Raw genomic sequence first — 22,750 nt, 5'->3', positions numbered from 1 at the left:
TTATTTATTTTTAAGATTAAACAAAATAAAAGTCGGAAAGCATTTGTCATGGCATCACTCCACCTCCTAATTAACGGTCAAAATAAAAGATGACTTGTGTAAAATTGATGGGTATAGATAGACCTATCCAAAATTGACCCGACCCGAAACAGATCCGAAAATACGGGGTATTGAACAAGATTTTGTGACCTGTAACTCAATTTTATCCAAACCCAAACAACCGTTTAGAAAACAGACATCCTAATACAAGGACTAATAATACATCACCTTTCTATGTGCTCGTTTGGTTCACATAGGAATTAAATTCCCATAGGAAGTTTGTTTTCATGGGAAGTTATTCCACTACAGTAGTTGGACGAAATGGTACCCTGAAATCATTTCTATAATTACTAAGACTTGTACACTTGAATATATATATAAACAAGAAACTTACAATAAGAAGGAGAATAATTCGGAATCAAGTAAAATGATACAAGTAGAAAGAAAATTCTGAACGTCTAAGTAGGTGGAAGATCGGCCAACCAAGGAAGCAATATTTGGTGGACTAGAGAAGGTCTATCATCATGAGGGCAATGTCCAACACCATTGAGAACAGAGAAAGTCACATTTTTGCAGGTGGAAGGCAAAGAAGTGAAGTATTTTCCAACAGGACCATCAAGCGGAGTAAATGGATCTTGATCGCCCCACAAAACAAGAATTGGTAATGAAATTCTTGGCATCAGCTTCACTGGACTTGGTCCTGGAGGTCCAGTCACGATTGATACGAAAGCAGCCAACGCCCCTTCACCATCTGCAGGTTCCTTTATGATCTGAACTCCTCACATTATACAAAATTCAAAGAAAAATCCAATAGATATATTCTTTATAATTTACAGCTCAAATCACACATAAACAAAGAAAAGAGAAAATTAGCTTAAACCTGATATTAAATGTAGTCATACCTCAACTAATGTGTCATCCACAGACTCTTTACATCCATACACGGACAACAACACATTCCGTAAGGTTTCTCTGCAGGGAAATTATATCATTTGCATAGGCTTTAACTTTCTAATAAAATTCATCAAGTTTTGTACCTTTGTTTTACTCGTTCAAAGATAGCTGATGCAATAGGCTTTTTATTTAGGAGGAAGTCGACCAACCAAAGCAATGGTAACACCAATTTGATTCTCCAATCATCAACAATAGCTTTGTTATTCATGCCACCGGAACAATTTAACAGGACAAGTCCACTAACCAGAGGTTGAGATCTTTGGCAAGATTCTGGTCGAAGGCAAACAACATAAGAAAAAATATTCGAAGATGGGAATCTCCAACTCTTTTTTCACGTTTCTATGGTAAAAAAAAACAACTTAACAATTACGAAATATTAAGAAAAAGTTAAAACCTACCTGAGGCACTGATCACACAAGCAAGACTTCCTACCGAATTACCTATAAGAACAGCTGGCTCTTGAACTACTTCATTCAAGAAATCCAATAGCAACTGTTGAAAATGAGCCAAGTGGAGTGATCTGCAATGACTGCATACTTCATATATACTAGATTCATATCAAGTAAAACATCAACATTAACCATAGAATATACCCCTGCCCATGCTTCCATTGTATACATAAATCCTTCTGGCTTGTCTGATGCGCCAAATCCAAGAAGATCAATTGCATAGACCGTCTGATCTTGGGCCAATGTTGTGATATTCCTACATGTAAATAGAAATAATTAGAATCACTTGAAAACCAAGTTTCTTCTTCATCCTCCACCATTCATAGAGGCAGCAGAGCTCCAAACCACCTCCCCCATTCCCAAGCAAAAACAAATTTGGTAACAACAAATAAGGATCCATGAAGTTCTGATTTTTTGTATATATTTACAGCTGGTTTTTGATTCGGATCATTTCTATAATTTGCTTGCAATATCCTTCTTATACATCTATACCCTAGTCTTTGAAAAGCAAAACCATGGATAACTAAATGACATGTGTTATCCCTCCCTTCATCCATCATTTTGGTTTTTTTTTTAAAAAATTTCTTTTTGTTATTTGCTATATTTCTAACGCGTCTTCCATTTCATATTCCTTATTCAACATCAATTCATCATTTAATATATATATATATATATATATATATATATATATATATATATATATATATATATATATATATATATATATATGTATATTCACCATTTAATATATATATTCATTCAACTTTTCCACTTCATCTCGATCAATATTAATATTCCATTTAATTTATATATATTCTTTCAACCTTCAAATTCCACCTATATTATTTAAATCATATATTCCCACTAAAATCACAAACACCCAATAACATTAGGACTTTAAAAGCCGTTAAACAACTACTATATAACTGTCCGTCCTTTGAATGGGCCCAGCTAGTTATAGTTTAACATGGACCCAGTATCGAATGCTGTCACAATTCACCTACAGTCTAGCTGTCTCTTAAGCAAAGGGACACCTTACATAACTGTGATGCCCCCTCCCCCTTGCGTCATTTTATTAATGGTGTATGATAATACTACGTATTGAGGGAGCATAAGTAGCATGAACATAAATTGGCTATACCAAAGTAATCATGATTATCAACTTATCATGAAAGAAACCCATAAACTTATGTTAGCATAGATGAAAACCAACAGAGGATACGAGTTGCCTACAAAAGCAAGAAAGTTACATCCAAAAAACAAACTTAAATTCATATAAATTGATTCACGAGATTACCAATAAATTACTATCAATAATTTGATTCAAGGACAGAAAACCCGGTTGATAGATAATTTGAAAAAGGAAACCATAGATATCCTCCTGGAATTGTTCAAGTTACAAACCATAAATGAATGAAATCAGTACATAGGAATGAAATTAATGACATCCTCCTCCGGCATTTAACAGATGACAGTGTGAAAAATATGTTTACCAGCAACAGTAGATTGAGAAGATTGTCAATTTTCCTATAAAGCATTAGCGAGACACTAAGATACGATAGTATATGGTCTCGAGCAACAAAGATTAACTTAGGCTGCTTTTGTTGGGGAAAATCCTTTTCCAGGATAACTAGCTTTTCTACTTTTTCTACTTGTTTTCTCAAGTCATGGAAGTAGTCCGTAATATTCTTAAAGAAAAACGTAATTCACCGAAAGTGGAAAAGATTATCCTTATTTGAGGAAAGATTTCCATACAGGGCCATCGAAGAATTAAACCTTCCACTATCCGCCTGATAATTTTATCTGGCAAGATATCTCCCATTTCAATTAACTTCTAGGCATCCAAACAGGACGACCGGGGTTGATGAGATCAATGATCATGGAGTCATGGACCCCAATTTTAATGCTCCAAATGTGTTTGTGTATACCCACATAAAGAACTGAAACAAGGAACCAGCTAGACAACAAGAGAGTTTCATTTTACAAGCAACATGAGCTGACTTAAAGAAGCAATGCAATCAACCGAATTTGCAAAATATGGAATTTCCCCCAAGCTCAAAAAACAGCATTATTGCCTTTAAATTACTCCCTTTTACCAGAAATCCGATGTATTTGGCTAAGGTGGAAGGGTTTGGATGTAGATGTCCAAGTGATTTCTTGCTCTGAGCAGGTGATTCACTGTTGGATCCAGGAAAAAACGGCTTGTTATTTCTTTCTTTTCTGCAGTTTATGGTCTTCATAGTGTTGGGCATCGAATGGTTCTTTGGAGATATTTAGTTGGTCTGTCTCAGAGTCAGCAATCTGCTATGCATTCTGGGGATAGGATCAACGGCTATCATGTCACTAATGCGGAAACCAGGGATTTCTTGGAATGTATTGTGGATTGTGATATGATGAGCTACAAAGTAGTGGATAATTCTTCTCCTGTTCTAGTAAAGGTTCTGAGGAGCCTAGAGTTAATTGATAGCTAGAGATTTTGGGAATATGGTCTTGATGTATACTTACAGTGGTGTGATCTCTCAGTATTTGAATCCTTCCTTGTCTGATCACTCTCCTATTCTCATTCATTGTGTTCGAGATGGAAGTCAAGGTGGGAGGGCTTTTAGAATTTTGAATTACATGGCTGATCATAGTTCTTTTGAAACCGGCTGATGGTTGGGCTTCATTTTCTATAGGGAGGTCTATGGCTAGAATTCAGTACAAACTGAACAGTGTTAAAGCCAAACTCTAGTCTCTTCATAAAGAGGAATTGCTAATGCTAGTCAGCAAATTGATATGTTTAGATATGAATTAGATGGTTTGTAATCTCAACTGGACACTTTTTTCATACAAGACATGCTTATACAGGAAAAGGAGCTAACTTTCAATCTTAAGAAATGATTACTGATTGAGGAAAAGGCTCTCAAGCAGAAGTCGGGGGTGCACTGGTTACAAGTTGGTGACTCCAATCACCATTATTTTTATACTTCCATGAAGGAGAGATATTGTAGAAATAAGATTCAAATGTTGTATGATTCAGGTGGGAATCAAGTCACTGAGGAGGATACTGTGATATTTTATAAGCAGTTGTTGGGTTCCTGTGCTGACAGCCTTCCTAGTATTGAGCCGCCTATTATTAGGGATGATTCTTCTTTGTCTCTGCAGGCCAAAGCTCTATTGTGTGTGTCTGTTAGTACAGATGAGACTGATGCTGCTATCAATGATATCGATTCTTCTAAGTCTCCTGGCTTAGATGGTTTTAATGCTCTTTTTTTCAAATAGAGTTGGCATATTATTAGAAAATAATATATATGATGGCATGATGCTGCGTTTGAGTTATTTTATTCTTCTTTGATTTTTAGTCAATTCAACTATATTTCGGTGACTTTGGTTCCTAAAATTCAGAGTCCTACTTCTGTGGCTCACTTTAGGCCTATTATTGTCGTTCCTTAATGTACAAAATCATTTCCAAGGTTCTTACTTCATGGTTGCAGAAAGTAGTGGCTGAGGTGGTTAGTGAGTATCAAGCAAGGTTTGTACCGGGTAGAAGCATTTCTGATAATGTGATTGTAGCTACTGAGTTAGTCAAGGGTTGTAGTAGAGCTCATATGTCATCAAGGTGTATGGCCAAGGTGGACCTTAGGATGGCATATGACTCAATTGAATGGCCCTTTCTTTCTATGGTGTTAAAAGAGCTTGGTTTCCCTTCTCGGTTTATCGCTTGGATTCAGGCTTCTATGACTTCTGTGTCCTACTCAGCTACTCTATTCTCATAAATGGTAAACCTGTGCCTGTGCCTCCTTTCCCTGCTAAGATAGGATTTAGGCAAGGTCAGTCGCCTTCTCCTTTTCTTTTCTCCATTTGCATGGAATACTTGAGTAGATGTTTGAAACCTTTATCTAGAAATCCAGATTCCAACTTTCATCCTAAGTGTGAAAAGTTGCTCTTGACTCACTTGATGTTTGCAGATGATTTATTATTATTTGCTATAGGGGACTGTTTGTCTGTTCAGCTTCTATTTCAGGCATTTACCAAGTTTTCCCAAGCTTATGGTTTGGTGGCTAACATGGATAAAACTGAGATTTATTTCTCTGGAGTTTATAATGTTGTGCAAGAGGAAATAATCCCATCCGTGGGTATTTCTAAAAGGTTTCTTCCTTTTACTTGGTAGTTCCCCTTTCTAGTTCCAAGCTCACTGCAGGTCAATGTAAGCCTTTGATTGATACGTTTCACTCCCGGGTTAATTCTTGGGTGCAATATATCAGTACAGCAGTCACATGATGGCTATCCTAAGATATATCAGTCACATGATGGCTATCCTAAGATATATCAGTCACATGATGGCTATCCTAAGAAATTAGCCTCAGTCAAACACTTCTGAACAGAACACAGAACAAGCTGAAACTTCAGGACATGCCATGACGGCAGGTAATTACTGCTAACTAACTTGTTTAAATTCCAACTGGTTGTTAGATAGTGGAGCAACTGATCATATATGCTCAGATTCAAAGTGGTTTGATAGCTACAAAAGTGTTCGTGGTCTTAGCAATCATATCATTATTCCTGATAGTAGAAAAGTCCGGGTTGAACTCATTGGTTCGGTTACTCTGAATGCTATTGCTGAAATTACTCTCCAAAATGGCTTGCATGTACCTGGTTTTCATTTCAACCTCATATTTGTTCATAAGTTGTGTAAAGACCTAGATTGTCAGATTCCGTTTACACATGACAAACGCTATATTCAGGGCCACTCTCAGAAAGGTTCATCAATGCTTCTTGGTAACTTGAAGGCTGGTTTTTACAATGTTGAAGAACAACAAAAGACGGAAGAAGGCTTAGATAATATTCACTATTTCTTCAAGTTAATAAAAAGTGATTTAGGACCTGCAGTAGATAATGCTAAATTGTGGCATTTAAGACTAGGACCTTATCTTTCAGTCGAGTTAAACTTGTACAGCCTAAGTGTGATGTGAAAGCATGTTTAGATGATACAATATGTCAAGTTTGTCCTGCAGTGAAGCAAACTAGACAACCCTTTCCCCACAGTGATATAGAATCTACAAAAGCCTTTGAGCTAATTCATGTAGAAGTACGGGGCTCTTACTAGAAAATACCCATACTGGTTTTAATTACCATAGTGATGATATTGCAAGGTTCCCTTGGGTGCACTTATTGAAACTTAAATTGGATCTTGTACATACTCACTCCATACCAAACACAACTCCACAAACACCTCCAAACACAACCCTTCCTGATCCTTTCTTCAAACTACACCTCCAACACAAAAAAAACCAAACCACGCATTCAAACACCGCCGCTGATGATAAAACACCCTGACATTCAGACTCAGAACCCATCTCCTCTATAGACGCCACTGCTAGTCTGCTACAACTCTGCTGGTTTTGTTGATCTTAGCACTTCAGCACCTCCACAAGACATTCAACCAGGCCACACAGACCACCTACGTTTCTGGATGCTTACCAATGCAACACAGCTCTGGTGTAATTTATTATCATATTCTTCTTATCCTGAAGAATATAAATCCTTCCTATCTACTGCTTCAGAAATACAAGAACCAGTTACATACTAAGAAGCAGCTTCTCAAGCAGAATGGATAAAAGGCTGTGGAAAAAGAAATCACAGATCTCCTTGAGAATGAAACTTGGGAGCTTGTTGATTTTCCCAATCAAAAGAAGCCAATTGGAAACAAATGGGTTTACAAAGTAAAACTGAAAGCAAATGGTCGCTTGGACAGATGCAAGGAAAGACTAGTAGCAAAGGGGTTCAACCAGAAATATGGCATAGACAATGAGGAGACTTTAGTCAAAATGGGAACAGTGGGGTGAATCATTTCTTGAGCTGTGAAAGCCTCTCTTTCAACATCATGTGAACGATGAATTCTTGCATGGAGATTCAAAGAGGAAGTATTCAGAAAGTTCCTGAAGGAATTCCCAACCCAGAGAAAAAAGGTATGCAGATTGAAACAGTCATTCTATTGCCTTAAACACGATTCTAGGCAATGGTTTGCTAAGCTTAGCTTGTAGAAGAACTAACTGCTCAAGGATTTCAGCAATTTGACGTAATTTGTGCAACTGAGCATGAGACTCTTCCTCATCTCTTTTTTTAGTGTAGTTTTGGTAGACAATGTTTGAAGCAGGTCCTACATTTGCTAAAGGTTGACTGTCCTCACTTAAGACTATTTCATAATCTGGAAGTGGTTTGAAGATAAGTTGCTTTCTAGATTTCAAAGAATGATCTTCTGTGCTCTTGCTGCTTGCTGCTTGCTCTTGCTGCTTGCTGCTTGCTGCTATAGAGTATGGCTCTGTAGGAACGATGCGTTGGTGGAATTGTTAAGTTCCTACTGTTGACATGGTTGCCAGAATGGTGAAATTTGAGGTGACTACAAAAGTCTCATGTATTAATCGTACTTTCGTACTACTTTGTCTACGAAGAGTTGTGAGTGGTTACTCACTCCAATTGTAATTTGTAAACGTTGCTAATTGCTGCTTTAGTTTAGAATTGTTTTAAGGGAGGTTACGGGAAAGAAACCTCGAAATTTCATTTTCTGGTTACATCACACTTCGAAATTTCACTCGCACACTTTAACCATTTCAATCCCAAAATGTAATTCTAAAGTGTACATTCTCATGTCGGAATGTTTGGAATGAAAAGTGCAAGTAACATAGTTGATAATCATGATGCATCATACATGAACTAAAAACAATAAATTAATTACCTTCTCCAATGAGGGATAGAAGCACCAAAGCCATGAACAAGAACCAAAGGCGGTCGGCAACGACCAGAATCTTCAGCTAATGGAGGTTGCACGAAGTAATTGATGGAGTATCGGTCTCTCCATAGCCACTTGCGGGATCTCTCTTTGATTTCGCTCACCTCCAACACCTCTTCACTAGTGGAGACGACTGCGGATAAGACTTGCAATGGGCGGCGAGGAGAGCGAATGCGGTGGTTCACCCTATAAACACCAACCTGATTAACCTGACCGCGGCGGCGTTGGAGAGTGATATACGGTGGCAGAGAATGTGAACGTGGTGAGGGTGAGGGTGAGGGTGAGGGTGAGGGTGAGGGTGAGGGTGAGAAACCAGATGATGCTGCGGCTCCCGCCACAGATATTCTTGTTGCCACATACATCGTCTCAGCCTCTCCTTTCAAAAGTTCTCCTTTTCTTCTACCCTCGTCATTAATACTCTGTTCTTCGGAAAAGTATACTTCGTACGAAGTACTCCGTATAACATAGGCATTTTCGTAAATAACAGTATTTTCGTAAATAAATCAGGAAAACTAAAAAAAATGTGGAAATGAAAAACATAAACGAAAAAAGTGAAATTATTGAAATGTGAGGTTAACAGAATAAAATGTGAATAAAAATTGAAGTTAAATACTTCGTATATATGTTGAAAATATATTTATTTACGATTTTCCCATGTGATTTATGCTATTATCAATAACCGTTATTGATTTGACATCACCCTTATTCTTTCTTCCGTTTAAAATACTACTCTCTTCATCCTTTAATAAACGTATATGTTCATGTATATTCTAGCTTTGGTTGTTTTTTTTTTAAAAAAACAATAGCTTTGACTTGATTTGATACTAAGATACACACTTATATGTTATTATGCAATGTATATATTATTGGATTTATCACAATATATGTGTCAATTATATTACGAAACTAGTTTAGGGTCCGTGCAATCACGGCTACTACTAAAATAATTTATGATTTTAATAGTAACTAAAAGAGTTGTGATATTAGAAAAACATGAAAGTAAAAATGATATATGAAAAAGTATAAATTCAAAGTTGCGTAAAAAAAAATATTCAACTGAACTAAATTTGCAAATTACTATACAAAGTTAAAAATTATAGTCGTTTACTTGTATGTAGAACGATCTAACAACGTTAACCAAACCCGAATGACTCAAGACCAATTTTCGTAAAGACCCGAGCATAACCGAGTTAGTTAAATACAACAGATTTTGAATTGAGTAAAATCTTGATAAATTAACTTATATGTTAGTCTACTTATCATGCATTATTATTTTGATTTAACATTCTTACTTACCAGTTACCATGTATTATATTATTAATAGTACACTAACATTAGAAGTTCATTTATCAATAATTTTTATATTTCTTATCAGATTAAAAAGTTATAATAATACATAAATAAAATTATATCATAAAGGAAAAAATAATATTGATTTAGCTTTCCTCCAATAATATATTATGCAGTACACATCTATGGTAATTAAAATATATTTTTATCTTAGTTTCCTAAAAAAGCGTAATGTATTTTATTTATTTTAAAGTAAAAAAAAAAGCATTTTGGCGGGAAAAAATCGCACCAGGAAATGACACGTGTCACTCCTGGTGTCTCTTTTAGTATATAGTAATAGATATTAGTAGACAATTAGAAATATTAGTGGTTAATCCTTCACAAAAAAAATAGTGATTTGTTGTGAAATAAAGAGAGATAGGGGGGGAATTGGGAGAGAACAACTGTGTTTTATTCTATGAACAATGATGTATACAATAAAGTAGGGTTTTCTTGGAGAAAAATAAACCGTAAGATCTAGAATATTCCAGAAAGATACTAGGGGAATTATGGGCATTCACGTAATATTTCATAACAATTCCCCTTGATGTCCATTATTGAATATTGTCTCGATAAAACTTTACCGGGAAAACCTTGTGCGATAAAAACCTAATGAAGGAAAAAGAGTACATCATTCTTTATAATACGCTTAAGATGTTGTCTCATTAAAAATCTTACCAGGAAAATCCAGTGGGACAAAACCTTGGTTAAGGGAAAAAGAGTGCAATGTATATTTCTCTTCCTGATGAATACATCATTTGAGATCTTCTAGCAATCAATCCAACATTATTGAGTAGCTTCTCAAATGTAAAAACATGGAGTTCCTTGAAAATTGTTTCTCCAAAGTTCGCCCAGTCCCCGTCGGGAGGTTGGATGCTTCATATATTCATGGGCGAAAATCGCCCGTCGGGTGAAAAATAGACGTTTCTACACGCGGTTGATCGGGTGGATGGCGGCCCGATCACGCAGCTGCTATTTTGCTGATTTCGAGCTGATGTTGTTTGACGAGAAAATCGCCCGATCGGGTGACAACAACCTGACCACGTTTTCTTAGTTTAATGGGTCGTTTTTCCTTATTTTTTAGGAAGACTATAAAGTCAAGTTTTAGGACTTATAATTTATCTTATATTCAACACTTTTTGTATTACTTAGTTTTATTTTCCTCTCAAAGTCTTGTTTAATTACTTTGGCTTTCAATTCAAGTTTCAACATTTGTTCTTCAATTTGGTATTGTTCTAATCCTTATTTCATTTTCTTAAGGAAATTTTGTGAAACACTACCTTAATGTTTGGACATTTTGTGAATTACTACCTTATAAAAACTTTTTTATATTTTCCTACCTTATAAGTTTGATATGTTTTGGTAACACTACCTTGTAACAGACAACGTTAAATCTCTCCGTTTGTGGGCCCCACCCCCAACGACTTTATTTCATTTCTCTTTCCTCTTTCTCAATCTCTGTTCTCTACTTTTCTTTCTCAATTTGTGTCCTCTAAATCTCTATTCTTAGGGGATGGTGTTAATTACAGTCTCCAGATATGCATTTTGTTTTACCCAGTTGTGTCCTTTTGGGGTATTAGAAAGCTAGACAAATGACAAATTTTACCATGGCAGTTGAAAATCTCAGTTCAATGCATGGGGTTTGGGAGTTGATATGAATGCTTTTGGCCTTGTGCTCTGATTGATCACATATGGCACTGAAAACATCTGTCTTTACTGGGAAGGAGCCTCAAGTGGCTAATAATTTGATCGGTTTATTCTTCTCCAGTAAGAGGTGTTGTGCAATACCAAATTAAAATAGTAATATCCTGCTTTGCGCCATTAGAGTCTCTTTAATTTCACTGCCAGCAAATGATAGCCGTTCCAGTGCCTGTTGATTGATACAAATTACAAAATACGAAGCTAAAAGTACAATGATACCAGCCTACCAGGGTCATACATCATCTTAAAGAAACAGAATTTCGATGACAAATCACATTACAATGGACCATAACATATTAATAAGAATTTGTAAAACTAAGATGGCTCCCATTCCATAAGAATTTGTAAAACTAATCTGCCTTACTCTTTTTGCAAAATCAGAAATAGCTGATAAGATGCCGGATAAAATTTGCCACTTCAAACAAAACATATTCCAGGAAATAGTATAAGCCCACCATCTTAAATGCACATCTAAGCTACTAATTTAATCGGAATAATTTAGAGAATAAAGTTACAACTTACAAGCTATTAAGTAACAGTTATTCAATTAAATGAACCAGATCATAAAACATAAACGAAAATCTTTCTTCAATTAATATAAACTGCAATTTGGCTTTTACGATTTCACTTACCTGGACCTTTTGTGTGGAGCATGTAATTAAACGCATAAAAATATACACCAAAGGTGAGATTGAGAAATTACAAGATAAAGATCGAGAAAGAGAAGTGGAAAACAGATGAGAAAGAGGAAAGAGAAATGGAATAAAGCCGATGGGGTGGGGTCTACAAACGAAGAATTTTAACGTTTTCTGTTACAAGGTAGTGTTACTAAAACATATCAAACTTATAAGGTAGGAAAATATAAAAAAAAAATTATAAGGTAGTAATTCACAAAACGTCCAAACATTAAGGTAATGTTTCACAAAATTTCCTTTTCTTAATTCAATTATGCATTCGATTATTATGCTTGCTTTGTTTCATCTTAATATGAGTGTGTAATTAAATCTCTAGGGTTTAGGGGAACCATGAATGCGTGATTGGGATTGTATTAGTTTTAATGTTTGATTATTGATCGTAATTTCAATAGGCTGTTTTTAATCGTTCGTCAATGAAGGAAATAATGCCCTTGCTCCAAGTTTGCATTTAATGCTAAGTATAATAAATGCGGTTCAGTATTAATTAAACAAGTTAATTTTCAGTGAGATCAAGTGATATGAATGCCTAGCTAGAGGCCGCTTCAGTTCAAGTGGAATTAATAATATTAATGCCACATCTTACTCTTGACTGAACCCGTAGGGTCACACAAATAGTACGTGAATGGATCATGTAGTTAGGTGAATATTATATTCAATAAATATTCTAATTATGGACATTCTGAAATGATTGATGTTGGTTTCAGTGGAAGGTGAACAACCCATCAAAAGGCAAAGACGAGAATATTTGTCTGAAATGAAGATATTGCCATAACAGAAATATGGTTCGTATCGGAAATATTATCGGAAGGGAAATATTACCGAAATCAAAAATATTGTCGGAAACGGAAATATTGTTCGAATAGGAAATATTGTCGGAATCGGAAAATTTTCCAAAAAACGGAAACATTTTCTAAATCGAAAATCAAATTGAAAACAAGAAGGTTGGCCAAAACAGAAGCACGTGAGCCAGTGTAAGCCAGCCTAGCGCCAGCGCCCATGGAGCAGCGTCCATGGGCCAGCGCCACAAGGCCAGCACAGCAGTGCAACACAAGCCCGAGGGCAATCAGAGCTTGTCAGCGCCAGCCATGGGCCTTGCGCCCTATGTGGGTCGTGTGCTTGGCCAAGCTACGGTTTCTTGTGCGCTAAGTAAACTTGCGATGCAAGTTGTTTGGGCCATGATAGGCTGTCGTACACCCGTCAAAAATAAAATCCTAACGAAACCTCCTCACAATGTAGTAGGGTAAGCAGGGTCGAATCCACGGAGAGATGGCTATTTAAATCTAGCTTTCAAGGTATGGCGAAACTAACAATGTCACGAAATTTAGGATTGAATGGTTAAACTAAAATAAAGGAAAATAAACTAAAAGATCTAGGGCAATGGTTCACCATGTTCATAGTTCAAAATCAATCAAAACATCATCAACAATTCAAATATTCAAACTATCTAGAGCACAAGTTAATCCTACGGTCGGGTCTTAACGCTTTCAATTCAACATATGCAGTACGGTCGCTAACATAATCAGAATTGCTAGTTGTAGGTAAGCCTCTAAAATTCGATCTTTCGATTCTAAATCCTATTGGCATGATTTAATCAAACAATTGATCAGATTGCAAATATTAACAATATAAACCTAATCAACTAGAAATATCAATGAATAATCAAACCATCAACAATAATAATAAGGATTCATAATATAAACATGGATTCCCAAACCCTAGACAGGAAACTACTCAATCATGAAACGAACAATGAAAATCAAATCTAAGAATGAAAACATAATTAAAAGCAATAAATAAAATAAAAAGGAAAATCAATAATACCTCAAAGAATTACATTAATGGAGTTTGTAGAAAAACTATGGTTCACGAAAAAGGAAAGAGAGAAAAAAGAACGTGAAAGAGGAGTTCTAGGAGAATTAAAACCTTAGGAAAATAAAAGCATGAGGGAAATAAATTAATTCCCTTAAGTATTTATAGTTTCTCTATTCTAAAATAAAATAAATAAATAAAAATAAATAAATAAAAGAAGTCGTCAATGATTGGTCGATGGAACGATGACGTGGCGACAAAACCCGAGTACGACCAAGTTGGACGGACAAGAGGATAATATGGGGCGAAATATGGCAGCGAGGGATCTTGGCGAGCCATCCCTCGCTGGCCCGATGAAGCATGTAAAAGCATAAGCAAGGCAGAGGCAGCGAGGGATCTCGCGCACCATCCCTCGTTGGCCTGGTGAAGTGTATAGCAAAGCAAAGCAACGAAGCAATGAGGCAGCGAGGGATCTCGCGCACCATCCCTCGCTGGTGTCGAGCCATCCCTCGCTGGGAACTGTTGTGCTCGTGAAGATGGTGGGCGTAGCGTTGCCGCAGCAGCATCGTCACACTTGTTTTCACCATAACTCTTGATCCAGAGGTCCTCTAAGGCCGTGTGACCCATCGTTGGAAAGCTCTTTCAGTCTACTTTCTAACCCAATCAAAACCGTCTCGTTCCGATCTGTAGAACTTGAGATATTATCAAAAGAGTGAACGCTTGTCAGTTTTGATGCTTAGAAAAGTAGCGTTTAGCTTCGTTGTTGACTCGAAATTTATCCCAAGAGGCATGTAATGATCCTCGAGTCAACATATCGTTCTTTTATCGTTCAAACCAACCCTAAACACTCGAATGCAACCAAATAACCATAGAATCACCTGAAATATTAAGGAAAACACAAACGACGCGTAATAGAGTACAATAGCGACAACTTATGCAAAAACGACCTTAAATGCAAATAAAACGTGACGAATGCCTAGAAATGCAACCTAAATTCGCCTAAAATACCCTATACAAATGTGATTCATCAATTTCCCCCAAGCTAGACTGTTGCTTGTCCCCAAACAACACTGAACTAAAGACAAAGAAATGAGAGGCACATGACTTTCATTAAACCATGGCAAGACCGATTCAAATCTCGAGCAAACAATAAAACAAAGTTATTGAGACAGAAATCTAGCTCGGATACAAATAGAACCACAAAGCATCATGATCCACAATTGAAACAACCAATCTTAGCCACAAACTATTCTCAATCAAGCTAGTCGTCGCCGCATACCTTGTAGAATATGAATATATGATGCAACATGGGGTAAGATGAGAATAGCAAGAAACGATTTTCATTCAATCACAAAACAAACATGCCGATCAAGAGGTCTTTATAATAAGCTTGTAATGGGGCTAGGTAAAAAGAAAGGGTAGGGTATAATTTGGGAAAAAGTGAGAGTAAGGTCCAACTGGGGAGCAAATGTGAACAATATGCGTCGGCGTGATAATGCCGAAAATCCAACTCCATCAAACCATGAAACCCAAACAATCAACCAAGTTATAACCAAGGGAAAAACATAATATAATGTCAATGATCTTTCTTCATTCCCTTTTCCTGCTTTCAAACTACATACAAAAACGAAAAACATGTTTTTCTATTATTTTTCTTTGATTTTTCTCTTCTTTTTTTTTCTTTTTTTTTCTATATTTTTTTTCTTTTTTTTTCCTTTTTTTTTTATGAAAAATGAAACTAAATAATGAAATCGAAAGTACATAACTGTTACAAGCTTTGGTGCCAACAATAATATGCACCATCTCCAAACCACATATCCAACCATAGCTTCGAACCACGAACTATTGGCTTAGTATGCCAATCAGTCAACATCAATGAAACCATTACGAACACCGAAGCTCCCCCAACCTAGACTCGGGACAAGTAACCAACGGGGCTAATAGGGCTCAATTATGTGGAGTTAAAAGAATAAAAGGACAAGGCTACAACATGGGTATGAAAGGCAGGAACTGATGTTTCTAAATTCGTCTGAAGGTTTCCTAAGAGAATGGCCTCTGTCATACGCGGCATGCGTGAGTTGCAACTAAAGTACTAATGAATCTCAAGCCAAAATCATACGATAACAAGTCACATCAATCACACAAACACATAGTAAGGTGACCTACAAGGTAATTGGCTAGCTATTCTTGACGCGAGACCAACATCTTACCGCGTACCATTCAATTGTTTCACACAATGCTAAGCAGTTATCAATGTATAGCACAACCGATTGAATTTCGAAATCATATCTAAGTTCAAAAGAAGCTCAAGAGAGTCAAATAAAGCCCGAACACGGTTTGAAAGTCGAATGCAGGACACAAAGGCGCACGAATGAAAAATGAAATGCAACTAGAATGAAACATTAATATTAAGAAAGCAATACATTTTTTCGTTGTACGTAAACTCCCACCCCTAGTGAGTGGTACAAAGCGCACAACACCTATTAAACAATAAAACTAGACTAAAGTGCAACTAACATGCGCAAACTGATGATGACAAATATCCTCCCCCAATCTAAACAACACATTGTCCTCAATGTGAACAAAGAGGATGCAAAAAACAACAAGAGAATAGGGGAGAAAGACAACTCACAAACAAGGAGCTTAGCACCAAAGGTTTTTGACGCCACTGCCACGATGTAGTAATGAAACTAGCCAAGAAACCTAACAATGCTTGTACCTAGAGAGATATTTCATCACTTAAGCACACATTAGGTGGTTAGTCATAAAAAAGGAATTAAAACAGTAAACCAGGTTGCCTCCCGGTAAGCGCTGATTTTTAAGGTCCCGCACGACCCTACTCAAATTGTTAATCAGAAGAATCCAACGCCTTGAGTAGTTTATCAAATGCCCCTGCAAACATATCATTGAGCACTACATATGGCTTGAGTAAAACCACATTCATCCTCTCAAATAGGGTATTAGATAAATAAGCAGAAAAACCAAAATCAAAAGAAAAAGAATCAGAAGAAGAAGAAGAAAAAGAAAAAGAAAAAGAAAAAGAAAAAGGAGAATATATACAACTTCCCTCTAATTGCTCCTCAGGCAATGTAAACGTTTTAGAATGAGCATCAAGGTCAGCAAGGTCAAATGTATCATGGAATGGAGACCTATTGATAAAGTGCGAAAGACTTAACATGGGGGATGTAGGAAAAAGATCAAGCCTCCTCGAGAACGGGACGTAGGCGGGAGGAGATATAGGGTCAACATTAATGCTTTTACCTATAATTCCACCCTCGTGTACAAACTCGTCACTAAAATCGTCAACCAAAAGTTTCGCAACCAACGGTTTCTCAACCATCGATTCTACAACCATTAGTGATTCTTCATCCTCTAAAGTCTCCGTTATATCCAACTTTTCCTCATCAGTACCAAAAGTCAAACGATAACCTTCCTCTAATGAACTAACATTCTCAACAAATCCACCATCATCATCATCATCATTATAAAGGATTTTCATGTCACAATAAGATGGTTCGAGTTGGAAATTTTGCATATCAAATCGAAGGAAATGGTCGACAATACTAACATATGACTCGTTATAGGGACAAAGAGAAGTATCATGGTCATGACAATGACAATAAGAACAATAATATGGGGGAGGGGTGTGAGTTTGAGGAATAGGAAAAGAGAAATTTTGCAGAGTAGGTTCAACAAACATTGTCGTCTCCCACTCATATGTATCCCTAGCTAATTGCTCAATCAAATCCCAACACTCTTCTGGAGTCTTCTCCACAAATATATAACTACTCATGGAATCCAACACCAATCTTGTATCTTCATTCAATCCCTCATAAATCACCATACATAGTTCCCATTGTTCAAAAAGATGATTTGGACCAAGAAAATCTCCGAGCCTATAATAATATCTCCAAAACACTTCATTCTCAAATTGAGGAAAACAAATAGAAGCCATTTTTTTTAAAAAAAAAGTAATTTTATACACAAACCGAAAAAATATATACAATGTAGCCTCACCAAAGATAAAAGCTAAAAAGAAAAATAAAACCGTCTCCCCGGCAACGGCGCCAAAATTTGATAGGCTGTCGTACACCCGTCAAAAATAAAATTCTAACGAAACCTCCTCACAATGTAGTAGGGTAAGCAGGGTCGAATCCACGTAGAGATGGCTATTTAAATCTAGCTTTCAAGGTATGGCGAAACTAACAATGTCACGAAATTTAGGATTGAATGGTTAAACTAAAATAAAGGAAAATAAACTAAAAGATCTAGGGCAATGGTTCACCATGTTCATAGTTCAAAATCAATCAAAACATCATCAACAATTCAAATATTCAAACTATCTAGAGCACAAGTTAATCCTACGGTCGGGTCTTAACGCTTTCAATTCAACATATGCAGTACGGTCGCTAACATAATCAGAATTGCTAGTTGTAGGTAAGCCTCTAAAATTCGATCTTTCGATTCTAAATCCTATTGGCATGATTTAATCAAACAATTGATCAGATTGCAAATATTAACAATATAAACCTAATCAACTAGAAATATCAATGAATAATCAAACCATCAACAATAATAATAAGGATTCATAATATAAACATGGATTCCCAAACCCTAGACAGGAAACTACTCAATCATGAAACGAACAATGAAAATCAAATCTAAGAATGAAAACATAATTAAAAGCAATAAATAAAATAAAAAGGAAAATCAATAATACCTCAAAGAATTACATTAATGGAGTTTGTAGAAAAACTATGGTTCACGAAAAAGAAAAGAGAGAAAAAAGAACGTGAAAGAGGAGTTCTAGGAGAATTAAAACCTTAGGAAAATAAAAGCATGAGGGAAATAAATTAATTCCCTTAAGTATTTATAGTTTCTCTATTCTAAAATAAAATAAATAAATAAATAAAAATAAATAAAAGAAGTCGTCAATGATTGGTCGATGGAACGATGACGTGGCGACAAAACCCGAGTACGACCAAGTTGGACGGACAAGAGGATAATATGGGGCGAAATATGGCAGCGAGGGATCTTGGCGAGCCAACGAGGGATCTTGCGAGCCAACGATAAATGTAGCGAGCCTACGATAGATGTCTTGCGAGCCAACGAGGGGTCTTGCGAGCTATGCACAAGCGATATATCGAGTTAATCATCCCCGGAAAACTCAATTCTCCGATCAAACACTTCGTCTCCGACTCAAACCATCCGGTGATCATTCGTTCCACCTCCAAACACTCCGAAAGCACCCAAATGATTGTAAAATCACCTGAAATATCAAAGAAAACACAAACGGAGCGTAATAGAGTACAATAACGACGACTTATGCAATTATGACTCTAAATGCAACTAAAATGAGACGAATGCCTAGAAATGCAACCTAAATGAGCCTAGAATACCCTATATAAATATGATTCATCAGGCCATAAGTAAACCATTTTATGTTAGGATTAGGATTAGGATTAGGATTAGATTTCTATTCTAACTCAAATTGCTTGTTTCCTAAGTCATCCCTAATTTTAGTATCCTAATCCTAACAAGCTTAGATTTTATGATATTCTAGAGTATTCCATGCATTATAAATATGACCCTAGGGCGACACATTTCATACACATCAATTCTGTTGAATTTGCCTATCACATAAAGTGAGATCACAATTCCATAATACCTTATATCATAGTTGAATTTGCCTAAGGCGGATCTGAACGTGCTGTGGACTATCTACGGAGGGGCGACATTTGGAGCTCTATACCTGTTCCTGTTCGGTTCACGAGCAGTACGCTTCACATAGTATGTATTCTGAACTACGCTATTTGATTACGTGCAATTAATTTGGATGCTGGCAATTTATTATTTTTTCGCACGTCAATTAGAATGTTCATAACCTAAAAGTGGTATCAGAGCCTCTAATTAATTTCTTGACAATTACAATTAACATGGATTAAATTTCATAAATTTGCAAAGAAATAAAGGGGTGAATTAATTTTGTGTAATTAATTGCAAATTTATGCGATTATTTAATTATATGTTCGCAGGATTTTCGGCAGTTTTGTCAATTTTCATCGGAATCTTATTTTTAATAGTGAATTCCGCATGTAAACGGCGTTTTAAAATTTTGACAAAATTAATCTTTTTTAGACGAAGCCAGAATTCCCAAATTCTTAGCCTAACTATGACTTTTATGAGGTTTGAGTTTTTCGGATGCAAAATTTATGATTTTTAATTATGTTAAGCTAATATTTGTGAATCTTGTTTAATAATCTTGAATTAATAATTGACCTACTGCGCGCTTATGGTTAACAGTTTTAAATTTTTTAATTATGCAACCTAATTCGTAATTATAATTAATTTGTTGATTTACGAACAAATTAGATTTTGTTTCGTTTTTCATAATTAATTGATAATTTAGTTGGGATATAATGATTAAAAACCACCTAAAATTTGTTAAAGCATGGATCTTTAAAATTTTATGAACCCTAATTTTATGTAATCATAATTTTTTAAATTAATAATTTATGAAATTAATATGATTTATTAATTTGTCATAAAATTTTGAGAATTATAAAGTTTTGATTTTATAAAACGCGTTCATGCACAAGAAAAACTGCAAGGTCAAAGCACGAAGCACCCCTTGGGTGCTGCTGCTTGGTGGCCGCGCACAGCGTGCGAGCAAGGAAGCTCGCGATGTGCACGACGCCCATACAATGTGCAAGGTGCTGGTGCGCGGCTGTGAGCGTTGCTTGTGTGTTGCATGTGCGCTAGTGCGTGTGTGCGTGAGCGAGGGCGAAGCGAAACTGTGAGAACACAAGCAAGAAAGGCAAGTGACCCGACTAGCAAGGGAGCTCGTGCGCGCTGTTCCTACCTGCCTGTCGTGCAGCGCTGACACCAATGCCAAGTGGGTTCCTACAAGGGTGCTATTGTGCGATGGAAAGGCTCGTGCCTTGGCCATGCGTGCACGACCCCCTACAGCGCTGCTGCTATGCAAGGCGGGGGATGGCTGCCCCATCTGCCTGCCTGCACGGCGTGCCTAAGGCACGATGGCCTCGAGCCATTGTGTGCCATATGCAATTTGATTTTCCGATACGTGCAACGAATTTAATTAATTTTAATTTCGTGCTTATAATTTTTTCTCGGAATTTAATTTTATTAGTTTAATTATTATAACTAATTTTATACTAATTATTTAATAAAATTAAAACCTTGAATAACTTGTAATTAGTTTGTTTAATTAATTAAAAATCAAATAAAGGATTTAAAATAATTATTATATGAGCTTTAAATTTTAATTAAATTTGTGGTTACCGATTGGACTTGGAAAGACCATTTTTTGTTTAAAATTAGTAAAGCATTTAATTCTTGGTTTGAGTGGGAGCTTTTATTCATACTTTGGTTAAACCTTGATTAGGTCCTTATTTCCTTAGGATTAACAAACTTGATTAGAACTAATAAGGTCAAATAATCCGTAGATTCTTGAGCCTTAGTTAGTTGTTGCAAATATTATGTGATGCATGTTTTCTACTAACTTGCTAAGTGGGTCATTCATTGATAAATGAATGGGTGAATGGTATATTGTAAATATATTGTTTTGCAGGTCGCGAAAAGTGACTAGTATGGCCCAAATAGGATAGAAAATATGGTTTGCGTACCATTAATTTTGGATGTAAAATATGGTCTCAAGTACCATAGTTTTTATTCAAATATGATCTGTGTACCATCAATTTTTTGTAATTAGTATAATTATTGCAAATCCTATTTGGTTAAAATGGCGCCTCCGATGGTGAAATTCAAGAACGGAGTTTCTAATCCATTTTCAAGACGGAGTTTGAAGTTGAAGCTTCAATATGAAGTCGGACCATACTAGATCACAATTAAATCTTATGCATGTTTTAAGATATTTATTGTTTTAAATATGTCTTAATATTATGCATGAGATTATGGCTTGCTCATGTTGTATGATTAAGGATTTTAGTTTACTTAAAATCTAACCAACATAGTAAGAGCCCTAAGTTCCAAACTTTAAAATTAAGTTAAAAGGTGTCATTCCAAAATAACACTTACTTTCTCACCTTTATATCAATATAGTGATAGTTTTCTGCTAAAGCGAGGTGTCACTTATTAATACTAAAGGGGTAAGGTACACATTAGTTGTGAGTACATGTTGATTTTGGTTGAACTCAATGATATAAGTAATGAGTCATTTTATGTCGTGACAAATGGGATAGGTTTTGCTAATAATTTCTTAGGCGTACCTATCAACCAAGAATAGTTTCTCGACTATTAGCAACGGTTTTTTCTTGCCTATAAATATTTTCGAATTAAGACAAGCCAAAGCATTCTTAGTTCTTTAATGATTTTGAGAATCTTGGATTCATTTATTCACACCTAACGGAACACGTAAACTTGAATAAAATATTTAATAATTTTGAAATTATGCATGTTTGCTTGAATTTAAACTTATTAAGAGCATGTATGAATGATTATATAGTTTTTATTCTTTTCAATTATAGTTTTAATTATGGAAAACAATATGTAACACCCCGACAATTCTCTCTTTTCTAAAACAACATTTTAATATAAAACGTAGAGAATTATCAAGGCATTATCGCCCGTGTGAAAACGTAACGGCTTATTCAGAATTTTGCAGCGGAAAACATAAAACTAACTTTAGGTTTATAAATAATCGATTACATAGTTAATCCCAAAACCAATCAACGAAAATAAGATCAACTAACAAGTTTAAAGTCCAATTAAACAACCCAAGTTAACTTAGCAAATCAAAAATAAATACAAGCTCTCTATTCCCGATCCCAATGATGCAACATCTCCAAACCTGCAGATGGACAATGCTTATTGATCCTTAGAGACTGCTCACCAAAGATTGGGTCATCACAGGATCAATAAGGTATAGCCATGATCAACATGCACAAGCAAAAGCACGTAATCAGCAAAGCTGAGTACTACATACTAAATCAATAATAATCCTAACATGATTCTATTAAACGAAC

General features: G+C 35.9%; 1 protein-coding gene across 2 annotated transcripts; it reads right to left on the bottom strand.

Annotated features, from left to right (window-relative positions):
- Positions 1 to 364: 364 nt before the first annotated feature.
- Positions 365 to 8,625, bottom strand: LOC110789157 (uncharacterized). 2 transcript variants are annotated; one of them, XM_021993806.2, is made up of 6 exons: positions 8,158 to 8,622; positions 1,587 to 1,698; positions 1,392 to 1,485; positions 1,077 to 1,263; positions 942 to 1,011; positions 365 to 809 (listed from the first exon to the last, which is right to left on the bottom strand). In XM_021993806.2, the coding sequence occupies exons 1-6, from the start codon at positions 8,571 to 8,573 to the stop codon at positions 498 to 500; spliced, it is 1,191 nt and encodes a 396-aa protein (XP_021849498.2). In that variant the 5' UTR covers positions 8,574 to 8,622; the 3' UTR covers positions 365 to 497. The 2 variants fall into 2 exon arrangements, with proteins under 2 accessions (XP_021849498.2, XP_021849499.2); XM_021993807.2 differs by having other exon boundaries at positions 604 to 790; positions 8,158 to 8,625.
- Positions 8,626 to 22,750: the final 14,125 nt, after the last annotated feature.

Source organism: Spinacia oleracea, chromosome 3 (assembly GCF_020520425.1).
Source record: "Spinacia oleracea cultivar Varoflay chromosome 3, BTI_SOV_V1, whole genome shotgun sequence".
In the NCBI taxonomy this organism is placed as follows: domain Eukaryota; kingdom Viridiplantae; phylum Streptophyta; class Magnoliopsida; order Caryophyllales; family Amaranthaceae; genus Spinacia; species Spinacia oleracea.
This window is presented reverse-complemented; position numbering and strand designations above follow the sequence as displayed.